Raw genomic sequence first — 22,554 nt, forward strand, 5'->3', positions numbered from 1 at the left:
TTGTTTTTTCTTTTGTAATTGGTAATAATAGTTGTATTTAAATATTTGATGTGAGCAAAATGTGAGCTATGATGGAGAACAACTCCCGTTTTATACCTATTTTGAAAAGAATAAAAAAAGGAAAAAAAAATACAAAAACAATCCTTTATTTATTAAACTGACATTCTGATTGTATTGGAGCCACAAAGCCATTTTTATACCTTTACTTGTAGCTGATATTTTGGCAGGATCCGCTTTTTGGCACAAAAAGCAGATTATTTTGTAATAATTAAGTTGATCTGTTGCCATGGTAATTTTTGTTTTGGAAACAGACTTTGAAGATCTCTCGCAGGGCAAAATTATTAAATTTTTATTATAAAAAAAAAAAGTACGCGGTTCAGGAATCTTGAGCCAAAGAATCACTGATCACACAAACTATGTACTTAATCTGCAGCTTTATTTGATGTAACTTCAGTTTTCCTCTTATCTTACCCAGTGCTTAATGTTCTCCTGTAACAGAACGCCATTCATCTATAAAATATATGTTTGTAACCACAAAAACTGAGAAGGCGCAAATCCAGCTTTATTTTTTTGCAAATATGTTCACAGCAAAAATGTCAATTATTATACATTTTTTGATCATTAAAAAAAAATCTGATGACTTTGAAGTCAAAATTATTAAAAAAAAAAAAAAAACACTTAAAGACAAAATTTGAAATTTTGTTGAAATATAATTAGAGAATTCGCCTTTTTTATGATAGGCAAATACAAGTACTTTGAAAAAGTTAAACTTCGAGGTCTTTTTACTAAACAGTGACTGAATAATTGCTCGAATGATTTAGACCAAAAATTGGGAAATTGGGAAACAAAATCTCCAGCTCACCTGAATTGGATTTTTTTTTTTTTGTGTAGTCACATCAGAGAGTTTCCCTTTGTGGTTTGTGTTTTTTAAGTCATCCAGAAATAATTGCTTAGTGAATAAACAAACCACTTGTCTTCTTTCATTCTAATAAACGATGGAACTATGCTACACATTCAACCTGTTTATGTAATCACCTCAATATATATGCTGCAGCTATGAGGTTAATGGATCTCTGTGATTTTGCAAAGCATTTCATATGTCTCGTTTGGCAAAATTTCAGTCTCATAACCTGCGGGGCTTTAAAGAACAGCTTTCTAGTGCATTCTGAATGCTGCCTTGTTTGGGCAAAAAATTTAAACAATATGTGTGCAGCTTTTTTTTTATTCCTTGCGAAGCCTGGTTGTCAAATCTGAGAGCTAATGGTTAAGAGGAAGGTTTCCAGTCTCTAGCATAAGCAATCTCACTTATATTGTTTAAATAAAGTTGTAAATTCATATCCCATGTCATTTTGGGGTTTTTCTTTCCCAGGCTGCTGTATGTGAAATCTCCCTTTGCTTAACGCGCTCTGTGTTATCCATTGATCAGAGAATACTCTGACACGTATCCCGTAAACCAACAATTGCTAATTTAGCTACTTTAGTTGTTTGATATTTTATCATGATGCTTAAAGAATATGTATGCTAGCTGAGCATAGTAAGATATGTGGATAACATTTGCAGTCCCATAATTTATAAACTATTGGAGTTTATCCACTAAACACCAAATTGTATTGAATTGAAAACTGAATCGCAAAATTGGAAATCTCTTGATTTGAAAAATTCTCCATTTCACCTATAGACACAGTATGACTATTTTAGACTGAATTTGTATAACTTGGTTCTCTGTGTTTAATGAAAATGACATCTATTGTGTTTTGAGGCTGTATTGTATTGTGTTTTGAGCCATAGAAGATATGCCTTGTTCCTGTAATCCTGGTTTTCAGTTATTTTTTGGTATTTGTTTCTACGATATGTTCTGATTGACACATAACAAGCCCACTTAATGGTGGTTCAAGTTGCCTCGCACGGGGTTAGCTTGGGATTGATATTAATGTATTTTGTCTAATTAATATGCAAATAAAAGCCGAAGATGTGCCCACAAGCATTAACTCCATCTGAATGCACTCTTTTTAAGAGTTTTTTTCCATTTTATTTTTGCCTAGAATATGCCTCCACTTGTCATTTTACATTTTAGTAAATTAACTATAGCTGGACAGAGTCAACAAGCTCTTATAGGCAAATCATTGTTGGACCTTACCATTTAAGACTATACTTCACCTACTTATACCTAATATGTGACCAATGCATATTCCATGCACCCTTGACTGGAACTGCATTGGTTTTGAGTTTAATGTTCTTTGTACATTCTTAATGTTTCTCTCCCATGATCTGACCATTCCATGTCCCATTTTCTGCTATGTTAGCATTAAACTTTCACACTGCGTAAATACCATCTAAATCTTCACAACATTAAATCTCCCTTTGCTGCTAGATGACAGATCTACGGTGCTATTGACGGATGCTGATTTTGGAGAGTCATCAAAACAGAAATCATTAACCGTTACTCACACGGTCCATTACCAATCTGTATCGCAGGCAACAGGCCCCTTAGTGGATGTTTCAGACGCTCGTCCGGGAACAAGTAAGTTCAATATGCTTTTATTTGTATATAATATATGTAATAAAACATTGGTTAAAATTACTTAATTCATGACCTTATGTGTATAGATTTTCTGTATTTAACACAATCTAATTTAGTGGCAGTATATATAATATATGTGAGTGATATCACTGCAATAAAGTCATATTTATTTTCCGAAGTTTTTTTCTGTCACAGAATGATACACTGTTAAAAAATAAGCAGTTATGGGGTCCTTCTGTGCTACTCTTAGTGTTTTCACTTAAATCAATGGTTTTAGTAAAGTGTATCTTTAAATTATTCACAACAAGTAACATATTTATGTAAAATAAGTAAATTACCATTTTGGCACCAGCAGTATTTGCAGAGTCACAGAGGAAAGTACTGTACTGAATGGTACCCATTAAACAATGAAAGTAAAGGGACTGTTCTGTTCTGCTCATGGACCCTAAATAAAGTTTTTGGAATAGAACACCATGTTTCTGTGATGGGAACATTGACCTAATACCTTATCGATATTTCAAGAGCTGTTAGAAAAGAAAATTAAATTCTATGTAATATGTTGATCCTTGTGCCACACAACTTTAAGTCAAAGTAGTATTTTCTAATTAATTTAATTTATTTTTCTTCTTCCTCTTAAATACTAATGAAGTTAAATGATACATTGACATCCCTTATTGGATCTTTCTAAATGCAAGCCATTGATCACCATTCATCAATGCCCAGCTGGACAGACCCCTCACATTAGTCTTTAAGAGTTGTTATTTTCAGAGACTTTATGTCACGCTGGGTCCATTCATCAATGTGTACAACTGGTTTTCCTGCCTATTCGGAATTATGTGAAACATGTAGACACAGTTTTGTTTTTAAAGCTAGGAATGTTTAACAGTCATCATACTACCAAAGCCATCAGAGAGAAACAACTTTTAACAGTTCTGTATAAATCCGCTTTGGACAGTATATATAGATCAGTGGGATTAATGTATGAATGACAGTTCTGAGTAAACATTCTGAAAGTGGAGCAGTCAGCAGTCAGCAAGAACATTTCATTGGTTTCCAAGAGCATTGCATCATGCTTAGAACGTTACTCCAGAATTATCTTGACATATATATCTCTTTGTGTTGTTTAAACCTGAAAAATGTTATTTAAATTAAGATCAATCTCTCAATCCCTCAATCTCTTTCATTCAGACCTATTGGGTAGTGGTCGTGCGCAGGGGTTAATGTACCTAAAAGCTACACCTTTGAAGGCGGTCTTTTCTGTGTGTTACTCCTGTAGAGCAACTTCTAGCTTATTAAGGGCATGGCTGTAACATGAATTCACCGTGTCTCACTCCGATACTTCCAACTTGTTACATACTGTCACCCAATCACATCCTTTGATTTAGTTGAATACCAAATTTTGTTCAACCGTTACTCTTTATAGATCTGCCACCTAGTAAATAATATAACCCTTGGCTCCACATAGGTTAACAATAACCAGGTTAGGGCATAGCTAATGAACATTAAAAACTAGCAACTTGTCAGCATTGCCTCCCCCCTCACCCTCCCTCTGGGCATAGGGTCAAGGACTTTAAAATAGTGAAATAATGGGGGTAGACATATCAATAGTAAGTTAATATAAAAATGGAGGGACATTAGGATGGTCAGCACTTCTGTCCTATTGTAGCCTAAAATGTTAAATTTGCTTTGAATTCCTGACATTTCACACCTTAATGAATAACCCTTAATATTAGGCATGTGCATAGGAACATGGTTCGGTTCGGTTCGGCATTCTGAAATTCGTGGCTTCGGCAATTCGACACTTCGGAACTTCGGCGACTTCGACACTTCGGAACTTCGGTAATTTCAGAACTTTGGGACCTCGGCACTTCGGCAATTCAGCACTTCGACACTTCGGAACTTCGGCACTTTGGCACTTCAGCACTTCGGAATTTCGGAACTTCTCTTGCAGCCGCTTGGTAGATAACTCCCTAATTCCCACGGTATTAGGGAGTTATCTACCAAAAGGCTGAAAGACATGAATTGGTCTTTCAGCCAAATTAACTAATACTAAGTAAAAATTACTTAGTATTAGTAAATTGTGCCCCTACTCGCTATACCGCGGGTAGGGGCATGTCTATTAAACAGTGAGCAGCCAGTGGCTGCTCACTGTTAAAAAAAACAAAAACAAAAACTGTCAGTCTCTTAATTTAACTGTCAGAGCACTCTGATTGGATGGCTTAAACCCACCAATCAGAGTGCTCTGAGCCTAATTGCAGGGTGGGGCAAGGCTTTATAAGCATTCCCCCGCCCTGCAGAGCCCAGTCTGTGCGGAGCCCTCGCCGGGTGAAGATGTATTATTATTATTATTATTTTTTTTAAATGCGTCGGTTATTATGGGTTTTTATTTGCCCTTTTTTGGGACTGAAAAAAGAAGATTTTAGAAGAAAGAAAACATCAAATGGTAAGTTTTTTCTTTTTTTTCAGGTACTTAGTTAAATGGTCCCCCCTCATTATTTTTAGGGTGAGGGGGTAGGTAAGGGTAAGTTTTTTGGGGAGGGGGGGTGACTAGGGGGTTAGGGACCCCTAGTCACCCGGGGGAGGGGGGGGTTATTTTTTTTATTCAGGACCCCCACCCGCCGCTCAGGGGTAGGGGCCAGGGGGAGGACATTAGGTCCCCCCCCATATTAGTATTTTAGCGCCCCCACCCACAACTCAGGGGTGGGGACCAGGGGGGAGGACATTAGGTCCTCCCCACTCATTCTAATTTAGGGCCCCCACCCACTGCTCAGGGGTGGGGGCCAGGGGGGAGGACATTAGGTGTCCCCCCAATTAGTATTTAGGGCCCCCACCCACCGCTCAGGGGAGGACATTAGGCCCCCCCTAATAAGTATTTTAGGGCCCCACCCATCGCTCAGGGGTGGGGCCCAGGGGGAGGACATTAGGTCCCCCCAATTAGTATTTAGGGCCCCCACCCAGGGGTGGGGGCCACGGGGGAGGATATTAGGCCCCCTTAATTTGTATTTAGGGGCCCCCATCTGCCGCTCAGGGGTGGGGGCCAGGGGGGAGGACATTAGGTCCCCCCTAATTAGTATTTTAGGGCCCCCACCCACCACTCAGGGTGGGGGCCAGGGGGGAGGACATTAGGTCCTCTCCCCTCATTCTAATTTAGGGCCCCCATCCACCGCTCAGGGGTGGGGGCCAGGGGGGAGGACATTAGGTCTCCCCCCAATTAGTATTTAGGGCCCCAACCCACCACTCAGAGGTGGGGGCCAGGGTGGAGGATATAAGGCACCCCAATTAGTATTTAGGACCCCCACCCACCGCTCAGGGGCGGGGGCTGGGGGGGAGGACATTAGGTTTCCCCCCTAATTAGTATTTAGGGCCCCACCCACCACTCAGGGGTGGGGGCCAGGGGGGAGGACATTAGGTCCCCCCTCATTCTAGTTTAGGGCCCCCACCCACCACTCAGGGGTGGGGGCCAGGGGGAGGACAATAGTTCCCCCCATTACTTTAATTTAGGGCCCCCACCCACCGCTCATGGATGGGGCTGGGGAGAGGATAATAGCCCCCCCTTATTTTACTTTAAGGCCCCCACCCGCCGTTCAGGGGTGGGGGACGGGGGGACGGGGCAATAGGTCCCCCCTACAGGTTAGGAGGGGGAGGGATTACGTGTTTTTTTTGTTTTTTTTTACAGTGAGCAGCCACAGGCTTAATAGACATGCCTCTACTCACGGTATAGCGAGTAGGGGCATAATTTACTAATACTAAGTAATCTTTACTTAGTATTAGTAAATTTGGCTAAAAGACCAATTTAGGTCTTTCAGCCTTTTAGTAGATAGCTCCCTAATATCGTGGGAATTAGGGAGTTATCTACATATTCATTCCTGTCATTACACTGACTGGCCAAGTAACTTACATTTTATATGAATGTGTGTTACTTGATTGTTGTAAGTGTTGCAAATAGTTACAGCTGAATCCTGGCTATGTTTGTATACTTTTTATTTAAAATTGTATACAGTGTAACATTCTTCTTCTTCCACTGGGTAAGTATATTAGTACTTAGGCAATACTGTGCTTCAATGACTTCGGAACTTCGGCAACTTCGGCACTTCGGCACTTCGGAACTTCGGCACTTCGATACTTCTGAAATTCGGTAATTTCGGAACTTCGGGACCTCGGAAATTCGGCACTTCGGCAATTCAGACAGTATGTCTGGAAGTACCCAAATGTCCGAATTGCCCGAAATTCGTCCGAATTCATATTCGTCCCGAAACAAATTAAACATGTCTACTTAATATACCGCACTAAATAAGGTAAATTAATGAAGAGCAACTGTAACATTTTAAGTATTGATAGATCAGTTTGCACTACATGAATAGATCATTCTCTAGTTGTTTCCTGGGGACACGGTGGAATCCTCAGACCTGGGTTCATGTATTGATTTGAATTTCCTAGGGAATGGCTCACTATCTGCTTTGGAAAACCTGTACCAATTGGGCATTTTCTATGTTATATGTGTGTCATTTCTTGAGCAGTCCCTAAAATGTCTTATTTTGGTGCAGCGTTCATTTTGTTTTAGCCCTGCAATGTAAGACATTGCAGTGTTGAATCCACCTCTTGTGGCTGTCTTCCTGACAACCACTAGAAGCATTCCCTCCTCCAGACCAAGTGGAACTTGATCCGGTACACGTGATGCTCTCATACTTACATACATCTTATAGCAGCATTTGATTGGAGGAGCATGACATTTGGCCTTGGATTTGTACCTCGCATCCACTGCTACTCTATAAGAAGCAATGAATTGGAGGAGCTCACAAAGACCTCAACAGGCATGCATGTATTCAGAGCCCAAGAAATCATTGCAACTTTTAAAATATATAAGTTGTTTCTAAAAAAATTTTTTAGGGGTGCCTAAACAAATAACACCACTGTTTTCAAATTAGAGTTCCTATTTATTTTTTATTTTTTTTAGTTGTCTCAATAAAGCCACCATCTTCTCTAACATCAATCTTTAATTTTGTCACTGCTATCCTATAACTTAGGTAAGGTTCCAAATATATAAGCAAAAACAAGAACGTGAGATTTGTCAGCAAGCTGAAGAAATTGGCTGCAATACAATAAATTATTTGTAAAAAGAAAAAAGTGAACCTTTCCTCCGAGGCATCAGCTTGAAATTTAGCACACAACTGTTTAAGTAGACAATGTTTGATTCCGGGCACGCTCACATCCTCCAGGCCATAATAAGGCAGTGGTATGCCTGCTCGGATTTTTCAAGAAACGATACAGCAGGGAGTGAGACAACATAATACAATTTTAAAGACTTTGGAAGGGTTTATGCTTCGGTATTATGGGGTTAAAAGACATATTTCTTTTGTTAAAGAAGCTCTGTCTAGCCAGACTAAAAATATCCCGTCTCTATAGCAGCTCTCTGACATTTTCAAACTTAAGGGATTTCTCAAAATCAAGACAGAGAATACTATAGGAAGCAAAACACTGAAAGATTGATAAATGATGAAAAGGATGCACTGTAGAGAACCCACCAAAGAAATACTCATACATCAGACAGTGCATGGTGACATTAATGTATTGAACCTAGAAGCCATTCTGGACAGAAATGTTGATGGTGCAGAAGTCCTATTTTTGAAGCTAACAAAATGTTTAACCTTGTGCCAAGTGATAAAAGAAATACATTGATGTAAACTAAAAAATATATAACATAAATGCTCCTGCACGTGATACCAACTCTCAAATATTATCCATCATAGAAAATTAGATATTATGTATATAAATATTGCGATATAGAACATCTGTGTGTTAATAACTTTGTTGGTTATCCCAAGAAGATAGGGATATAGTAATGCTCCAAGAGCCTCAATGATGACTTGTTTTTTACAACCTTAACAAAATGTATAAACAATGTCAATGAAAAGGCTTTGTAAGTGGCAAGTAGACAAGCATGCAAGAAAAATATTTAAAAGTAAGGGTCAGCCAAATGTGGTTGGAGCTTGGTCCAAACAAAGGGGATGAGGTTACAGCTAAGCCGTGCAAAGGGATTTTAGAAAGTATCTACTCTACATCTCATCTTACTTTAGACTACAAACAATATGCCAGGGGTGTCTTGGTGACCTCACAGATACTTTGGAACTGAATATCTGTAGTTTCCGTCATGACTGGGTTAGGGATTTTCCTATATAGATACCATTATTTTGTAGAAATATCTTAACTGAAGCATGGATTTGTTATTTGATGGCCACATCTTTGCTTTACCTATAAAAATAATTTTTCTTACTTAAAGTGGACCTTTTATCTCCAGACTCTGTGGTGGAAAAGGTCAGCTTCAGGCAGATATTAAACATTGATTTCTATATATTGTTCTAGTGAAATCAACGTCAAATATATAGATTAAAGATGCTGTTTCATAAAATATTAAATACATGGAGAAAGAAAAACAGATCTGTTTATTATATTTCTTTTCCTGAACATTGTCACTAAATGCATTGCAGAGAAACAGAGGAACTATCTACCAAGACATGCACAGCTATATGTTTCCCATAAATCCCTAGGTAGCCAACCATATTTTGCTGTAGAAAACCATGGTAGTAACAGGATTGGTTGGGACATCTCATCTATTCCCAAGATGTAAAGGAAGATAGGATATCCAACTTGCCTCTTGCCAACCACATACTGTCTGTGTACATCACTGTAACCATTGTGCTAACAGGTTTCTTAGCCAAAGGACATATTGTTTTGATGCAAATAACTAATATCACTGTAAATCTGCTAACAGATTTTGCAGTGTGAAAAAATTATAACTAGAACGTGATGTGAAAAAAATCTTCACCTTAGTGTATTCCTCTTTGCACACAAAACATTTCTTGTATGATTCTTAGTTATGAGACAAAATTGCTATTATTTTCACATTTGTAAAAAAAAAAAAAAACATTGTCAAACATAGCTCTGATTCTGCTTAAAACAATGGATATTTTGTGTTAAAGGGACACTATAGGCACCCAGATCACTTCATTATTATTATTACTATTATTTCGTAGCGTTGTACAATGGGTGGACTAACAGACACGTAATTGTAACCAGACAAATTGATGCACAGGAACAGAGGGGTGGAGGGCCCTGCTCAATGAGCTTTCATTCTAGAGGGAGTGGGGTAGAGTGACACAAAGGGTATAATTAGGCGTAATGAAATAGGTTGCTAGAAAAGAATTCACTGAGAACTTTTTGACAGTTGCAGGAGGGGAGTCCTGGGGGGAAGACAGGGAATGAAAACTCGCTAACAGTTTAAATAATATGCTTTATTGAAGAAGTGTGTTTTCAAAGATTTTTGGAAGGAGTGGAGACAGGGTGAAAGTCTAACGAAAAGGGAAGGGAGTTCCAAGGAAAAGGTGCAGCCCTGAAGAAGTCTTGGAGGCGAGCATCAGATGTGGGAGTACGGACAGAGGATAGACGTAGGTCTTTGGCAGAGCGTAGGGGCCTCGACGGGACATACTTGTGTATTAGGGAGGATAGGTACGTTGGAGCAGCATTATGTAGGGATTTGTAAGCAAGCTCCAGAATCTTAATAGAGCCCTATATTTAACTGGAAGCAAATGTAGGCACTGACAGAGAGGGGAGGCGTGGGAGGTGCGGGTGGACAGGAAAATGAGCCTCGCCGCCACATTCATTATAGATTGCAGCGATGCAATCTGGGAACACGTAAGACCACTGAGAAGGGGATTGCAGTAGTCAAGGCGAGAAAGAAAAACGGCATGGACCAGCACCTTAGCTGCGTCTGGTGTTAATTAGGGGCGGTTGCGAGCTATGTTTTTAAGATGGAAGCAACAGGATTTGCCGTTCGACTGTACATGAGGTGTGAAGGAGAGGTCTGAGTCAAAGAGAACACCTAGGCAGCGAGCCTGCAAGGTAGAGGTGATGGTGGCGCCATTGACTTGGAGGGAGACAGACATTGGAGTAACAACACTTGAGGGAGGAAAGACCAGAAGTTCTGTTTTGGACAGGTTGAGTTTAAAGAAGTGAGTAGCCATCCAGTTGGAAATCGTGGAGAGGCAGTCAGAGACACGAGTCAAGATGGGCGGAGAGAGATCAGGAGAGGACACGTAGATTTGCGTCATCTGCATATAAATGATAATGGAAGTCAAAGGAGCTGGTGAGTTTACCAAGGGAGGCAGTGTAGACTGAGAACAATAGGGGACCAAGGACAGAACCTTGGGGAACGCTATTGAGAGGGGTTGGGGAGAAAAGCCAGTGCTAGAGAAAGAAACATTGAAAAAGCACTGGGAGAGGTAGGAGGAAAACCAGGAGAGAGCATTATCTCATAGACCAATATTACAGAGAAGAAGCTGTTGATGATAAACAGTGTCAAAGGCAGCAGAAATAGACATATCTTCCCTGGTTGTAGAAATCTTCTCAGTGAAGTGAGTTGCAAAGTTTGAGGCAGACAGGGTGGTGGGTGGTAGGGGAGGGGGGAGCAACAGGGCAAAGGAGAGCATTAAAAGTGTAAAATAGGCATTTGGGTTGGCGGGACAGTGTGCTTATGAGGGTGTTGAAGTAATTTACTTTTGCAGAGGAAAGAGCCAGAGTGTAGGAGCGCAGCATAAATTTATAGTGGAGGAAGTCCGGTGCAGAGTAAGACTTTCTCCAACAGCATTCAGCAGTTCTGGAACATTTTTTGAGATATCAGGTCAGCTTGGTGTGCCAGGGTTGTAATTGGGAACACTTGCTCTGTTTAAATGTAGGAGGTGCCATGATGTCTAGTTGAGAGGAGAGAGTGGAGTTGTAGAGTGAGGTTCCAGAGTTAGAGCAAGTGAGATGTGAGATGGGTAAATAGAGTTTGGAGTCTGGTGGAGAGATGCTGGAGATCAAGGCAATGGAGGTTTCTGCGAGATTGAAGCATTGAGGGTGGTGAAATTTAGCTATGGGGTATGCTGATGTCAAAGGTCAGCGGATGGTGGTTAGATAAAGGAAATGGAGCATTGGAGAGATTTGAGGTAGTACAGAGATTGGTGAAGATGAGATCAAGAGTTGTTGAAGTAGACCACTGTGTGAGGCCTGAGGAGGAGGTTACAGAGAGCAGACGGAAGGCATTAGGGCAGTTGAGGTTGTTGATTGGGATGTTAAAGTCCCAAGTCCTCTTCATCTCATTGAAGTGGTCGGGGTGCAGTGTCCCTGCCCCCCTTAACCTTGCAGTTTTAGAGAAAATACAGTGTTTACATTGCAAGCTTAAGACTGCCTCTAAAGGTGCTTTCTGGATTTACATGGAATATAACGTTGTGAAACAACGCTGGCCATCTTCACACTTTCCCTGAGGATGTCAAGAGTCTTCAAAATTCCCACAGGAAACATTGATTAAATACAGTTTTGTATTCCTAACACTATAGCGTTCTTTTAATGTGTAATTTAGAGTCATTATAGTGTTACTTGGCTCTGTGACTACATAACAATGAATGGTTCTTTTCCTGGTCACGATTTGGTACATTTTACCTCAAAAATAATGTTCTATCAAATCTAGCAACGGTTATTTTATTCTCTTTCTCAATTCCACATGCTGCTTGTTGATAACAAATTCAATAAGATGCATTAAAGGCATACTGGAGTACGTTGGTACGCCTTTTGGGATAAATATATCAGGTGAAAAAATCTCTGTGACGGTAAATCAGAATTTGTTTCTAAAACCAATGTGTTCTTTTGCTAAGCCTGTTACTAACTACATGAAATGTTCTAGAAGAGTGAGTGTATTTCCTAGATAGGAAGATTGTTAACACATTATAAATTGAGGTTTTATGATTTCACAGAAGGGGAGAAATCAATAAGAGATAAGTACTTGGCTATAGAGCGTTTAGGTTGGTTAAGGTTATAGATGCAAGGCACCCAGAATACTCATTAAGGCTTTGACCCTTCTGAGATCTAGTTCTTTTGCAATGCAAAGAGTTACAAACCATCTAAAAATGAAAAGTAATACAATGAGTAAATATTCTTTAATAATGCCAATCATTTCTACAGATCCAGATAGATGTCACTAATAACAAGGTTTAGTGAGGTTTATTATAAACAGCAATTGTGGGTCAACGAGCTAAAAGAGCAGCAATCATCCTAGGAACCAATGCTCCATAATTAGAACATTGCCTCAAAAGTGGACTTTATATATCATCTATGTGACAAATAAATTCAAAGAGGATGAGATAAAAAACACAGTGGTGAAGATTGTATGGTGTGACCTTCAGATGTCTAGTAGTGAATACGATTTGGACTATCTGAAGGTTTTTCTTTTAGGTTGGCCATTGTTTTTACATATAGGGCATCCTATAGTTAGCTTAATAATGCCTCATCCTTAGATTGTCCGCAAACAATTATGAGGGCTGTCAGGGAATAGCAAGATAAGAGAGGAAATGCATGGTACACCAGCATGTTATAGTCTAGGTAGATCTCCTATTGGGCTATTAAAAAACTGTCTTTCTAACTGACTCTAATATTGGGTCATTTGAGTCAAATGAATATTTTTGATCTAGAAAGTTCATTTTGTCCTCGCTGTCGTCAAAACAGATCCGACCACAAGAAAAAACGCAAAGGCAGGACCCGCAGCCCGAAATCGATATGCCAGTCAGTGGACTCTAAATAGGCCTCATCCAACCATATCTGCACATACATTAACAACAGACTGGAGACTTCCAACTCCTCGTGCTGCAGGGTCTGTAGACAAGGAAAGCGATAGCTACAGTGTGAGCCCTTCACAGGATACAGGTATGTCTATCTATATATATATATATATATACATTCATATTGGGTCTGAACACAGATAAATGCATTGTCAGTTAACTAATGAAAGGTAGAGTCCCACATTTAAGCTCCTTGTCTGGTAGTTAGTGTGTGTAATTGTCTGTGTCAGTGTGTTTGTCTGTGAATATGCATTTATAGTCAGGTATGTGTGTCAGGTATGATAGTAGCCCTGGCTGATTTATATAATAAGGAAACATGCTAGACTACTCTACTGTATTGATGAGAACTCTAGAATAGTCTCTTATAAAAGCATCTTCATTTAAAATGGTTTAAGTGGAATCCTTTGTCTGCCGGAATTTGAATGATCCTTGAAGTTCAAGCTACCCATGCATTATATGGCACTCTGACCTTACCGTGCACGTTGTATCTGCTATATGATCCTATCTAAAAGAAAGGACTCTTCATCTACAGATAGAAAGTCAGAGAGATTGTTTAAGAAAAAAAGCCAATCTTTCATTCCAAACCACATAAATCCACTTTTTATGCAGTTCCTATGGTAACTTAATTTATCAAGTTCTGTAACAAAAGTAGATTAGAAAGTCTATTACTGGGAGATATGAGATTATATGTATGTATCTGAATTGCTTCGTCCACTGCATTTTATATTCAGTAACGCTGCAGTCTAAAAATAGCATTTATATGACATTATTTTAGTAAGTGGGGATGATGTTCTAAATTTGAAATGGAATTACACTTGTATCGGCATAGACTTCGTAATACAATTTATTATGTGGCGTCCATTGAAGTTAAACATTAACCTTTTAGGGGACACTGCAAATTTAATGACCAAAAACTGGAAAATAGAACTGTTATAAAAACGGCATAGTTTGATCTGGTGGGTCAAAGACCCTTAAAAACACAAAATCGACAGGAATTGACACCCGTGCTTTCAATTAGATATTTTTAGGAAAAAATAAGGCAAAGTATTAAAATAAAAATAAAAAATAGCTTTATAGATCCTTAAACAATGTAGGCTAGGCAGAACCCATTTATACTGAGGAGAGACATCACCAATCAGTAGCCTCTCTTTCTGGTCCGTGTTTATTTTTTTTTTTTATTGTTACATAAGCACCCTGTTGGTCAGGAGTTTATAAAATATGTGGTTTATCCCACAGTTCCATTAATTAGAGTTTTTTAATTTAATGCATCCATCAAAGGTACTCCTAAGAAGAAAACAAAAAAAAACACCAACTGTTTAATCTAAAAATCTTTTTCCAATCTCAGAGTACATGGCTCTGCTAAAAACAAGTCTGTGCTAACCTACGCTACAAAACAAAATACAAAATACACATCTTGTAAAACAATCCTCAACCATCATTATGGTTGCATCCCAGATTATTTAACCTTTCAGTACCACATCAGAAAGTGCCTAATCACAGCTCTAGGCAGCTCTGAAAACAAATGCACATGATAAAAGTGCATTAAAAGAAGTGTTCGATGCATTCTGCCAAAATATGCCTGTATGTTACCATTCTGTCCCGTAAATATGGGAGGAAGGAGCGGCTGCATTGCTCAGTCACAGTTTTGTTCAGGCAGATTGAAAAATATCATTAAAAGATTAGAGAAACTCTATATTGTAATTTATTATGTCGTTTTATTAATGTCATGGCATTTTTTTTTGACAAAGGACGCATTAAGTACAGACGAGGCAATGTTTCAGTCGAGTCCTTTTCCCAGATGTCACAGAGTTAGCACTAGGTGATCATTCATGTCCAAGACTGACTCATGGACATTCTGTGCATACATGCATCCTCCGTGACCGAGCCCACTCAGTGAATGTAGCAGTGCTTTATATGGAACTGCTCAGATCTCTGTAAAACCAGGCTATTAAATGCATTGTGATTGGGACCACTGGCAATTCCTATCATAGTGACATATTATTTCTCAGTCCTTTGAGATCTGGAGAGTTGGCCACACCAATGTTATTTGTTATGGAGGTACTGACTGTGACTTATCTCCCTTTTTCTTTTCTTAGACAGAGCAAGGAGCAGCATGGTCTCCACCGAAAGTGCCTCCTCTACGTATGAAGAACTGGCAAGAGCGTACGAGCACGCCAAGATGGAGGAACAGCTGAGGCATGCCAAATTCACCATCACAGAGTGTTTCATATCAGACACATCATCAGAACAGCTTACAGCAGGGACTAATGAGTACACAGACAGTTTGACCTCCAGCACTCCGTCAGAGTCGGGGATTTGCAGATTTACTGCGTCACCCCCAAAACCTCTCGATGGAGGAAAAGTGCAAAACATGGCGGCTCCAAAGGCACATCGGCCAGGTAAGAACATGAATATGTCTATTTCTACCTACAATGAACATCTTTTCTCCTGAAAATAGTTTATACCAGGAACCCTCTCAGCATCTGTATCCACAGGCATCCATTTTGGGTTGTGACTTAAGTAAACAAACGATTTGGTGAAGATACGTTTTCAAATGATCTTATTATGACTTCAGGATTCAAACATTTCTGACATATATTTTTTTTATCATTTTTTATGCTAGGAATAAATGCACATTCATTGCTATAATTTGCAGAATTTTTCTTTCTGAATTACTAATGCTGATGTTGTTGGTATTGGTTTGAATGGTGTCTATTAAAAACAAACAGAAAAACAAACAATGCATGTTGCTCCAGTTGCTGTAAAATAATAGTACAATATACACAAATATCTGTAGCAATAGAACAAGACTGAGAGAAGGACAAATCTATGATGCTTGAATCTCTTGCTTGAGATCTGCCAAGCTAACATAATGTGAATGATTTAATCTATTCTGCTGCAATGTACAAATAACAACTACAAACAAATATTCCTATTTGTATTCCCTATATATTTCCCTTTATTGATTATTTATTCAACCTGTGAAAGAACGGGAGTCTTTATGTTTTATATGGGAGCCCAAAATCAATTTTTTGTTTGTTTCTCATCAAAAGGATGAACTTGGTGGACTCATGTCTCTTTTCAGCCTATGTAACTAAGTAATCTTCAAAAAGGATTGCTGCAGCTTAGTCCATAATTATAATACTATGTTTGAAATGTTTGGACGACTTGATGAACTTTTATAAACTCAGATCAACTTATGAAACAATAGGTCAGTAATTCCTTTGAGGTTCAGATTATAGGAGACATGGACAATGTAGAATGGCCTACAATACAATCTCATGTATTGCCTGGAATCCATAGCATCATTAATGAAGATCTGTCATGATTTATTTTCTTTCAGTTTTCCTTTCCTTTGTATCTCAATGATTATACTCCGCTATTTGCCAGTTGCCTTTATTTTTTTCTCCATTTTGTTCTTCTCTGTCCATAAAGTCTGCAGTTTGCCCATCAGTAGGATTCTGATGACTGATGAATTGTAGGTAAATTAGCTTAACATCTGTAATGGAACTTTCCTTAAGCTCCACTCATTGCCAAAAATTGACAAAGATCACACTTCTCTTGAGAAAGAGTAGTCCCTAAATATTTCATTGGGTTATGTCCCAGCTTGAAGGGGTACTTAATACACAACAGTCTCATGGATCCCTTTTATAGGAAACCATTATACGTTTTTCAATTTACAATGTTGCCTAGTATCTGATGACAGGTTAACTAGTATGTTTTTTATACAAAATGGGGGTGTTCTGAAAAGTTAAATATTAGGAAAAAATCCAATGCGTTGGACGAGAAATGGCACAACTTACAAATGTACTGGCAATTAGATGGAAAAGTGTAGGAACACTTTAATAAATCTCCCTCATTGTGCATGTTTGGTTTTTATTTATTTCCACAGATTTTCATTGTTCTACTGGAGGATTTCCAAAAAAAGGGTTTTATAAGACAAAGTGATGTGTTCATATTTTCTGACCTGTCTGAAAGCTAACGCACCTTGTATTTTTTGACTTGTAGCATCCTTAATATCTATAACATATTCTCTATTTTATTTTTAACATTATATGAAAAGCATCCGAATTTTAATTGCTGCTGTAATTTTAATTTTCTGGCATCTTCCATGTCTTCTGACAATGTCTGACTGAACACGGAAAAATTCTTCACAACAAATTGATTTGATTTTCGCTTAGACATTACTGATATTGTTAGTCATTACATCTCATCCAAAAATGCAGGTTATTAGTGTTTTCCTGAATGAAAGGATGAATATTTTGGTGTTTCCATTAGAATGTTTTCCTACTATGGGCTGAACATAGTGACATTCTGATCCCCTGGCACACTAAGACCCTCGGGGAACGGCATAGACCACTGCATCAGGGCGTACTTGGTTAGAAAGGGACATGATCTCTAGCCAGGACTCTACAACTTTAACCCTGACAGAATTCTCCCTGAGATCTACTCTTTCCCCGATGGCGGGCAGGACTTGAACCAATACTGGCGAACCATCTTGCCCACACTCCTTACTATGGTGGACATCTCGGAAAATCTCAGCAAGGAGATCACCCTGATATGCACTGACTTTTCCTCACTTGATTCTCGAATTATTCAGGCAGAGTCCAAGGTCCAGGAGCTACATACTACACCAACCTTGACAAAAGACATCATGGCCATCCATGGCACATTTTTGGCCCATCTCAACACATAGGTTGACGATCTGGATAATAGAGGCCACAGGCTGAACCTCTGTATGGGAGAACCAAAAGCAGAGAGTAATTGAAAATGTCCCCAAAATCCTCCAATTCATCTTTTCCCATATTCTTGGCAGCCCCTGAGACTAACACATTGGTCTGATCCAGAGCCCTGAGGCCTCCATGGCAACCAGTTACACAACCCACTGGATATAATATGCCGCCTTAAAAGCTTCACCCTCAAGGAGGGAATTCTGCAAGTGGACAGATGGAGGGGAATTGTCACTATGGATGGCCAGAGCATACAAGTCTTTCAGTACTTATCCAGATTTTTACTGTAGGCCAGGAGTGCCCTCTGACCTGTCAAATTGGCGCTCCAGGCAGCCAACCCTCTCTGCTCATCAAGGCTCAGTATCCTGCATGATCCGATAGCCCTCAGATATTCCAGAGTTTACACAGTCTTTGGATCTCCCTAAGGTTCAGGTACAAAATTGTCCCCATGATTGCTTCACTTGTTGCCAGGCCCACAACCGCTCCTGAATTAACTGCCAAGATAGGGAGCACAATTAGGTCCCAGAATTTAACATCCCTCAACATCCGAACCTAAAGAATGAGCAGAAGGTAGTGCTGTCTTGGACTGAAACAGCCAGATGATTTGAGCCACTGGACAGTGGTCAGGTTCCTCTGTTACACCACCATGTGGGTGTTTCCTCTGATGCCCAAATTCCATACACGCTCCCCCCAGCCTTGCCCCCTTCTGTCTTTTGCCTGTCCCTTTCCCATTACCTCCAGATTGCCATTACCAAGAATCCCTGTTTTTTTTTTTTTAATATTGCACTTAGCTAAATGCATTTGTAGCAGTACATACCTTTTTAATTTGCTCGGTGGTGGGTGAATTGGAGGCTGGGGTTGGGGCCTGGTATGTGTTGAAGACAGATAGCATCATGGCAGATCTGCGGGCATTACCATGTATCCAAAGCAAGGCGATGCTCTCCCCAACAGAGCTCACACATTCATACACTCAATAATACAAACCAAACACAATTAACAAACTATGTCAGTTCCATTCTAGAGAAACCATGTCTTATGAGATCCCTGATCTCATTTGAATCCCCTGCACCACAGATATCTCCTTGATCTATTATTATTATTATTATTGCCATGTATATAATGCCAACAGATTCCATAGCGCTTTACAATTTTATGAGAGGTCGATTTAACTATAATTAGGACAATTACATAAAGCTTACGGGAACAATAGGTTGAAGAGGACCCTGCTCAATCGAGCTTACATTCTATAGCAGGTGGAGTGTAAAACACATTAGGACAGAAATTTGCAGTCAAATGAGGTGGGCTGCCCTTTAGGGGAGAGCAAGAGACAGGTATGTGAGGTAGAGGTTAGTATTGGAGGCCATAAGCTTTCCTAAAGAGATGGGTTTTAAGGCACTTCTTTAAAGATGCAAGACAAGGGGAGAGTCTGATGGCAGTAGGCAGGCTATTCCATAGGAAGGGAGCCGCCCATGAGATGTCCTGCAAGCGTGAGTTGGCTGTACGGGTGCGCACAAAGGACAGGAGGTGGTCACGGGCAGAGGGAAGAGACCAAGAAGGGACTTACCTATGGATCTGTGAAGAGATATAAGAGGGTCTTGAGTTGTTCAGTGCTTTATAGGTGTGAATTAGTACCTTGAATTGACTCCAATAGCATACAGGAAGCCAATGTAAGGACTGGCAGAGGGGTGAGGTGTGAGAACCGACTAGAGAGGAAAATCAGTCTGGCAGCAACGTTCATTATGGACTGTAGCGGGGCAGTACCGTGTTTGGGAAGACCAATCAAGAGAGGGTTACAATAATCCATGCGGGAAATTACTGGAGCATGGACAAGCTCCTTGGTAGCAGCTTGCGTAAGAAAGGGGTGGATGCAGGCTATGTTTTTAAGATGGAATCTACAGGATTTGGCAACATTCTGGATGTGAGGCTCAAAGGTGAGGCCAGAATCAAGTATGACGCCAAGTCAGCGTGCTTGCAAGGATGGACTGATGTGGGTACCACAAACTTGAAGGGAGAGCGAAAGAGGAGGATCAGTAGAGGTCTGGGGAGGAGAGATATAACTGGGTGTCATCAGCGTACAGGTGGTAGTGGAATCCAAAAGAGGTAATAAGTTTGCCAAGAGAGGCAGTATAAAGAGAAAATAGAAGGGAACCAAGGACAGAGCCTTGGGGGACTCCAACCGAGACAGGACGAGGGGAGGAGGTATCATTAGAAAAGGAGACACTGAATGAGCCTTGGGAGAAATAAGAGGAAAACCACGAGAGGACAGAGTCACAGAGACCAAGTGATTGAAGAGTTTGAAGAAAGAGAACATGATTAACGGTGTCAAAGGCCACAGAGAGGTCAAGAAGAATTAGTATGGAGTAGTGGCCTTTGGTAAGTTGGTGGAGAATAAGTATCTGTTGGTACCAACATGTGTTCTCAGGTGGGAGGAGGATCTCCGAACTACCTTCTCTCATTACTTTCATTTACCAGTGATCTATGGAGATGCTGTCTCCCCTCTCTTCGCTGTTTTAAGAAACCCTATCCTCTGTTATATTGTTCCTTTTGACTCACTCTGGGGTACACTCTAATTTTTATTCTGCATTATGCAGACTCCTATAGACTCAGACTCTGGCGTTATTGCAAACAAATGGGACCCTCCTCAATGATGCTCCCGGTAGGGGTTGAGAAGATGGCCATTTCCATAGCAAAGTAGGTGGTTCCTTTAAGTTACTGAGGTTAAAATACCTGGCTCTTGGAGGGGGCTATCTTATCTTCTCTTTTTGAATAGATGTAATATATTCTCTTGTTGATGATTTTTTTGCATTGTTGCAATTCTGTGTATATGCGTGTTTAGGGATTTTTACTCACATTATAAAATCTGATTGTTACCTCTGCATACACCTGTTAATCTCTATTGTGGTTAATTGTATTACTGCCTTATTTGAATTTTTCTATTGCTAGAAATAACAATATACTTCTATTAGACACAAACCTTAATGATAGCCTTCATCTTGCCTTCACAAAGAACAGAGCTGACTCCTAGCAGAACATCATAGAACAGATGTTGTCAAACTGACAAAGGCATCAGGTAGATAGTATCATGTTCACAATGCAAGTATGTTATTTAATTTGTAAGGTCTTGAGTAAACCTTTTTCAGCAAGAAAAGATGAAATAGAAAACCAAATATGTAGCTTGTCCATTTGTTTGCAATTGAACAGTTAGTTTGAAGACATTCAAATACTGTCAAGTTAATTATAAACTGCAAATACAAATTAAACGATCATTCTAAATCTGACGTATTTCAGTACTCAGAGAGATAAATTGTTGATGCTTAAAATAGATGTCCTTGTCTGAAGACAACCTTGACCAGTAGCTTTTCAACTGCTGTCATGTTGCCACTTTCATCATATTTGTGAGTCAGACACAATCTCAGGGCCGCAAATTTTGAGGTTCTACTGTGGTGTAGGTAAAGAAAGTCCAAATGGTTTACATTTATTGTAAACTGTATTAATGAACCGATTTGAAAATGATGTCGTAACAGTAAATTTATATCCATAAATTAACCTAAAACAAGAATCCCACCTCATCAATGCTACATCCATCTATGTAAGCTATGGTATTTACATCTTGAAGATCTGAGAGTCTTTCAGAGTATAGACCAGGGGTAGGCAACCTTCGGCTCTACAGATGTTTTGGACTACATCTCCCATAATGCTTTTACAGCCATATTGCTGGCAAAGCATCAAGGGAGATGTAGTCCACAACATCTGTAGAGCTGAAGGTTGCCTACCCCTGGTATAGACAGACATTTTGGACATGAAAAGCTATAAAACCCTCATGGCTAAATGTGACGTGATGTTAGCAGCCAATCAGAAACGGTTATTTAAAGAGAAGTTTTCTGTTGTGCATGCAACGGAAATGTTTTAAAGCAGCGCTGTCATGTTTTACTTTATTTTTGTTTTATTTTCTTTACGCCCCTTGTATCTTAATGATTATACAATAACCTCTTTACTACTTACCTTTATTTACATGTATTATCTTTTCTTCCTTGCACTGGATCTAAAAAATGAAAAGGTATTCCCAGGTTTTTCTTTTGTCTTACTAAAAGATTTAACTAAAAAAGGTGAATTTTTTAAAAATAAAAGCATTGTGAAAAAGAGTGCCAGAAAGGATTAAAGGGACACTAAAGTCACCGAGGCCACTTCATCTCATTGACGTCATTGTCCCAGTCCCACTTAGTCCAGCAATGTAAACTGTTGCAGTTTTTTAAAAAAAAACTGCAATAATTACATTGCATGACTAAGACTGCCTCTAGTAACTGTCAATCAGACGGCCAATAGAGGCACTTCCTGGTGACTAACCAGGTTTTGGTCGCCTAACTAATGATGGACGTTCTAAAACTCTGCATGAGGACTTAAACTTCAGTAAAAGAGTCTAATGTGCACGCAGCGCTCGCCGCGCATTATCCCGCCCCTCGTCTGATGACATTGGAGGAGGCGGCGGCTCTATAGTGAAGGCAGGCATAAGCAACATTTTGCACTCCAGATGTTTTGGACAACATCTCTCATAGTGCTCCTACAGCCACAAGACTGGCAAAACATCATGGGAGATGTAGTCTGCAACATCTGTAGTTTCAAAGGTTGCCGATCCCTGGTGTAAGGAAAACAACTTTGT

The 22,554-nt window shown here is 39.6% G+C and overlaps 1 protein-coding gene across 2 annotated transcripts in view; it reads left to right on the top strand.

Annotated features, from left to right (window-relative positions):
- Positions 1–22,554, top strand: part of DSCAM (DS cell adhesion molecule) — a 563,650-nt gene that overhangs the window by 520,235 nt on the left and 20,861 nt on the right. For both annotated transcript variants that reach the window (XM_063447089.1, XM_063447097.1), the window contains exons 30-32: positions 2,372–2,521; positions 13,055–13,252; positions 15,264–15,566. In XM_063447089.1, the coding sequence (XP_063303159.1) occupies positions 2,372–2,521; positions 13,055–13,252; positions 15,264–15,566 (651 nt within the window). The remainder of the gene's footprint in view (positions 1–2,371; positions 2,522–13,054; positions 13,253–15,263; positions 15,567–22,554) is intronic.

Source organism: Pelobates fuscus, chromosome 1 (assembly GCF_036172605.1).
Source record: "Pelobates fuscus isolate aPelFus1 chromosome 1, aPelFus1.pri, whole genome shotgun sequence".
Lineage (NCBI taxonomy): Eukaryota > Metazoa > Chordata > Amphibia > Anura > Pelobatidae > Pelobates > Pelobates fuscus.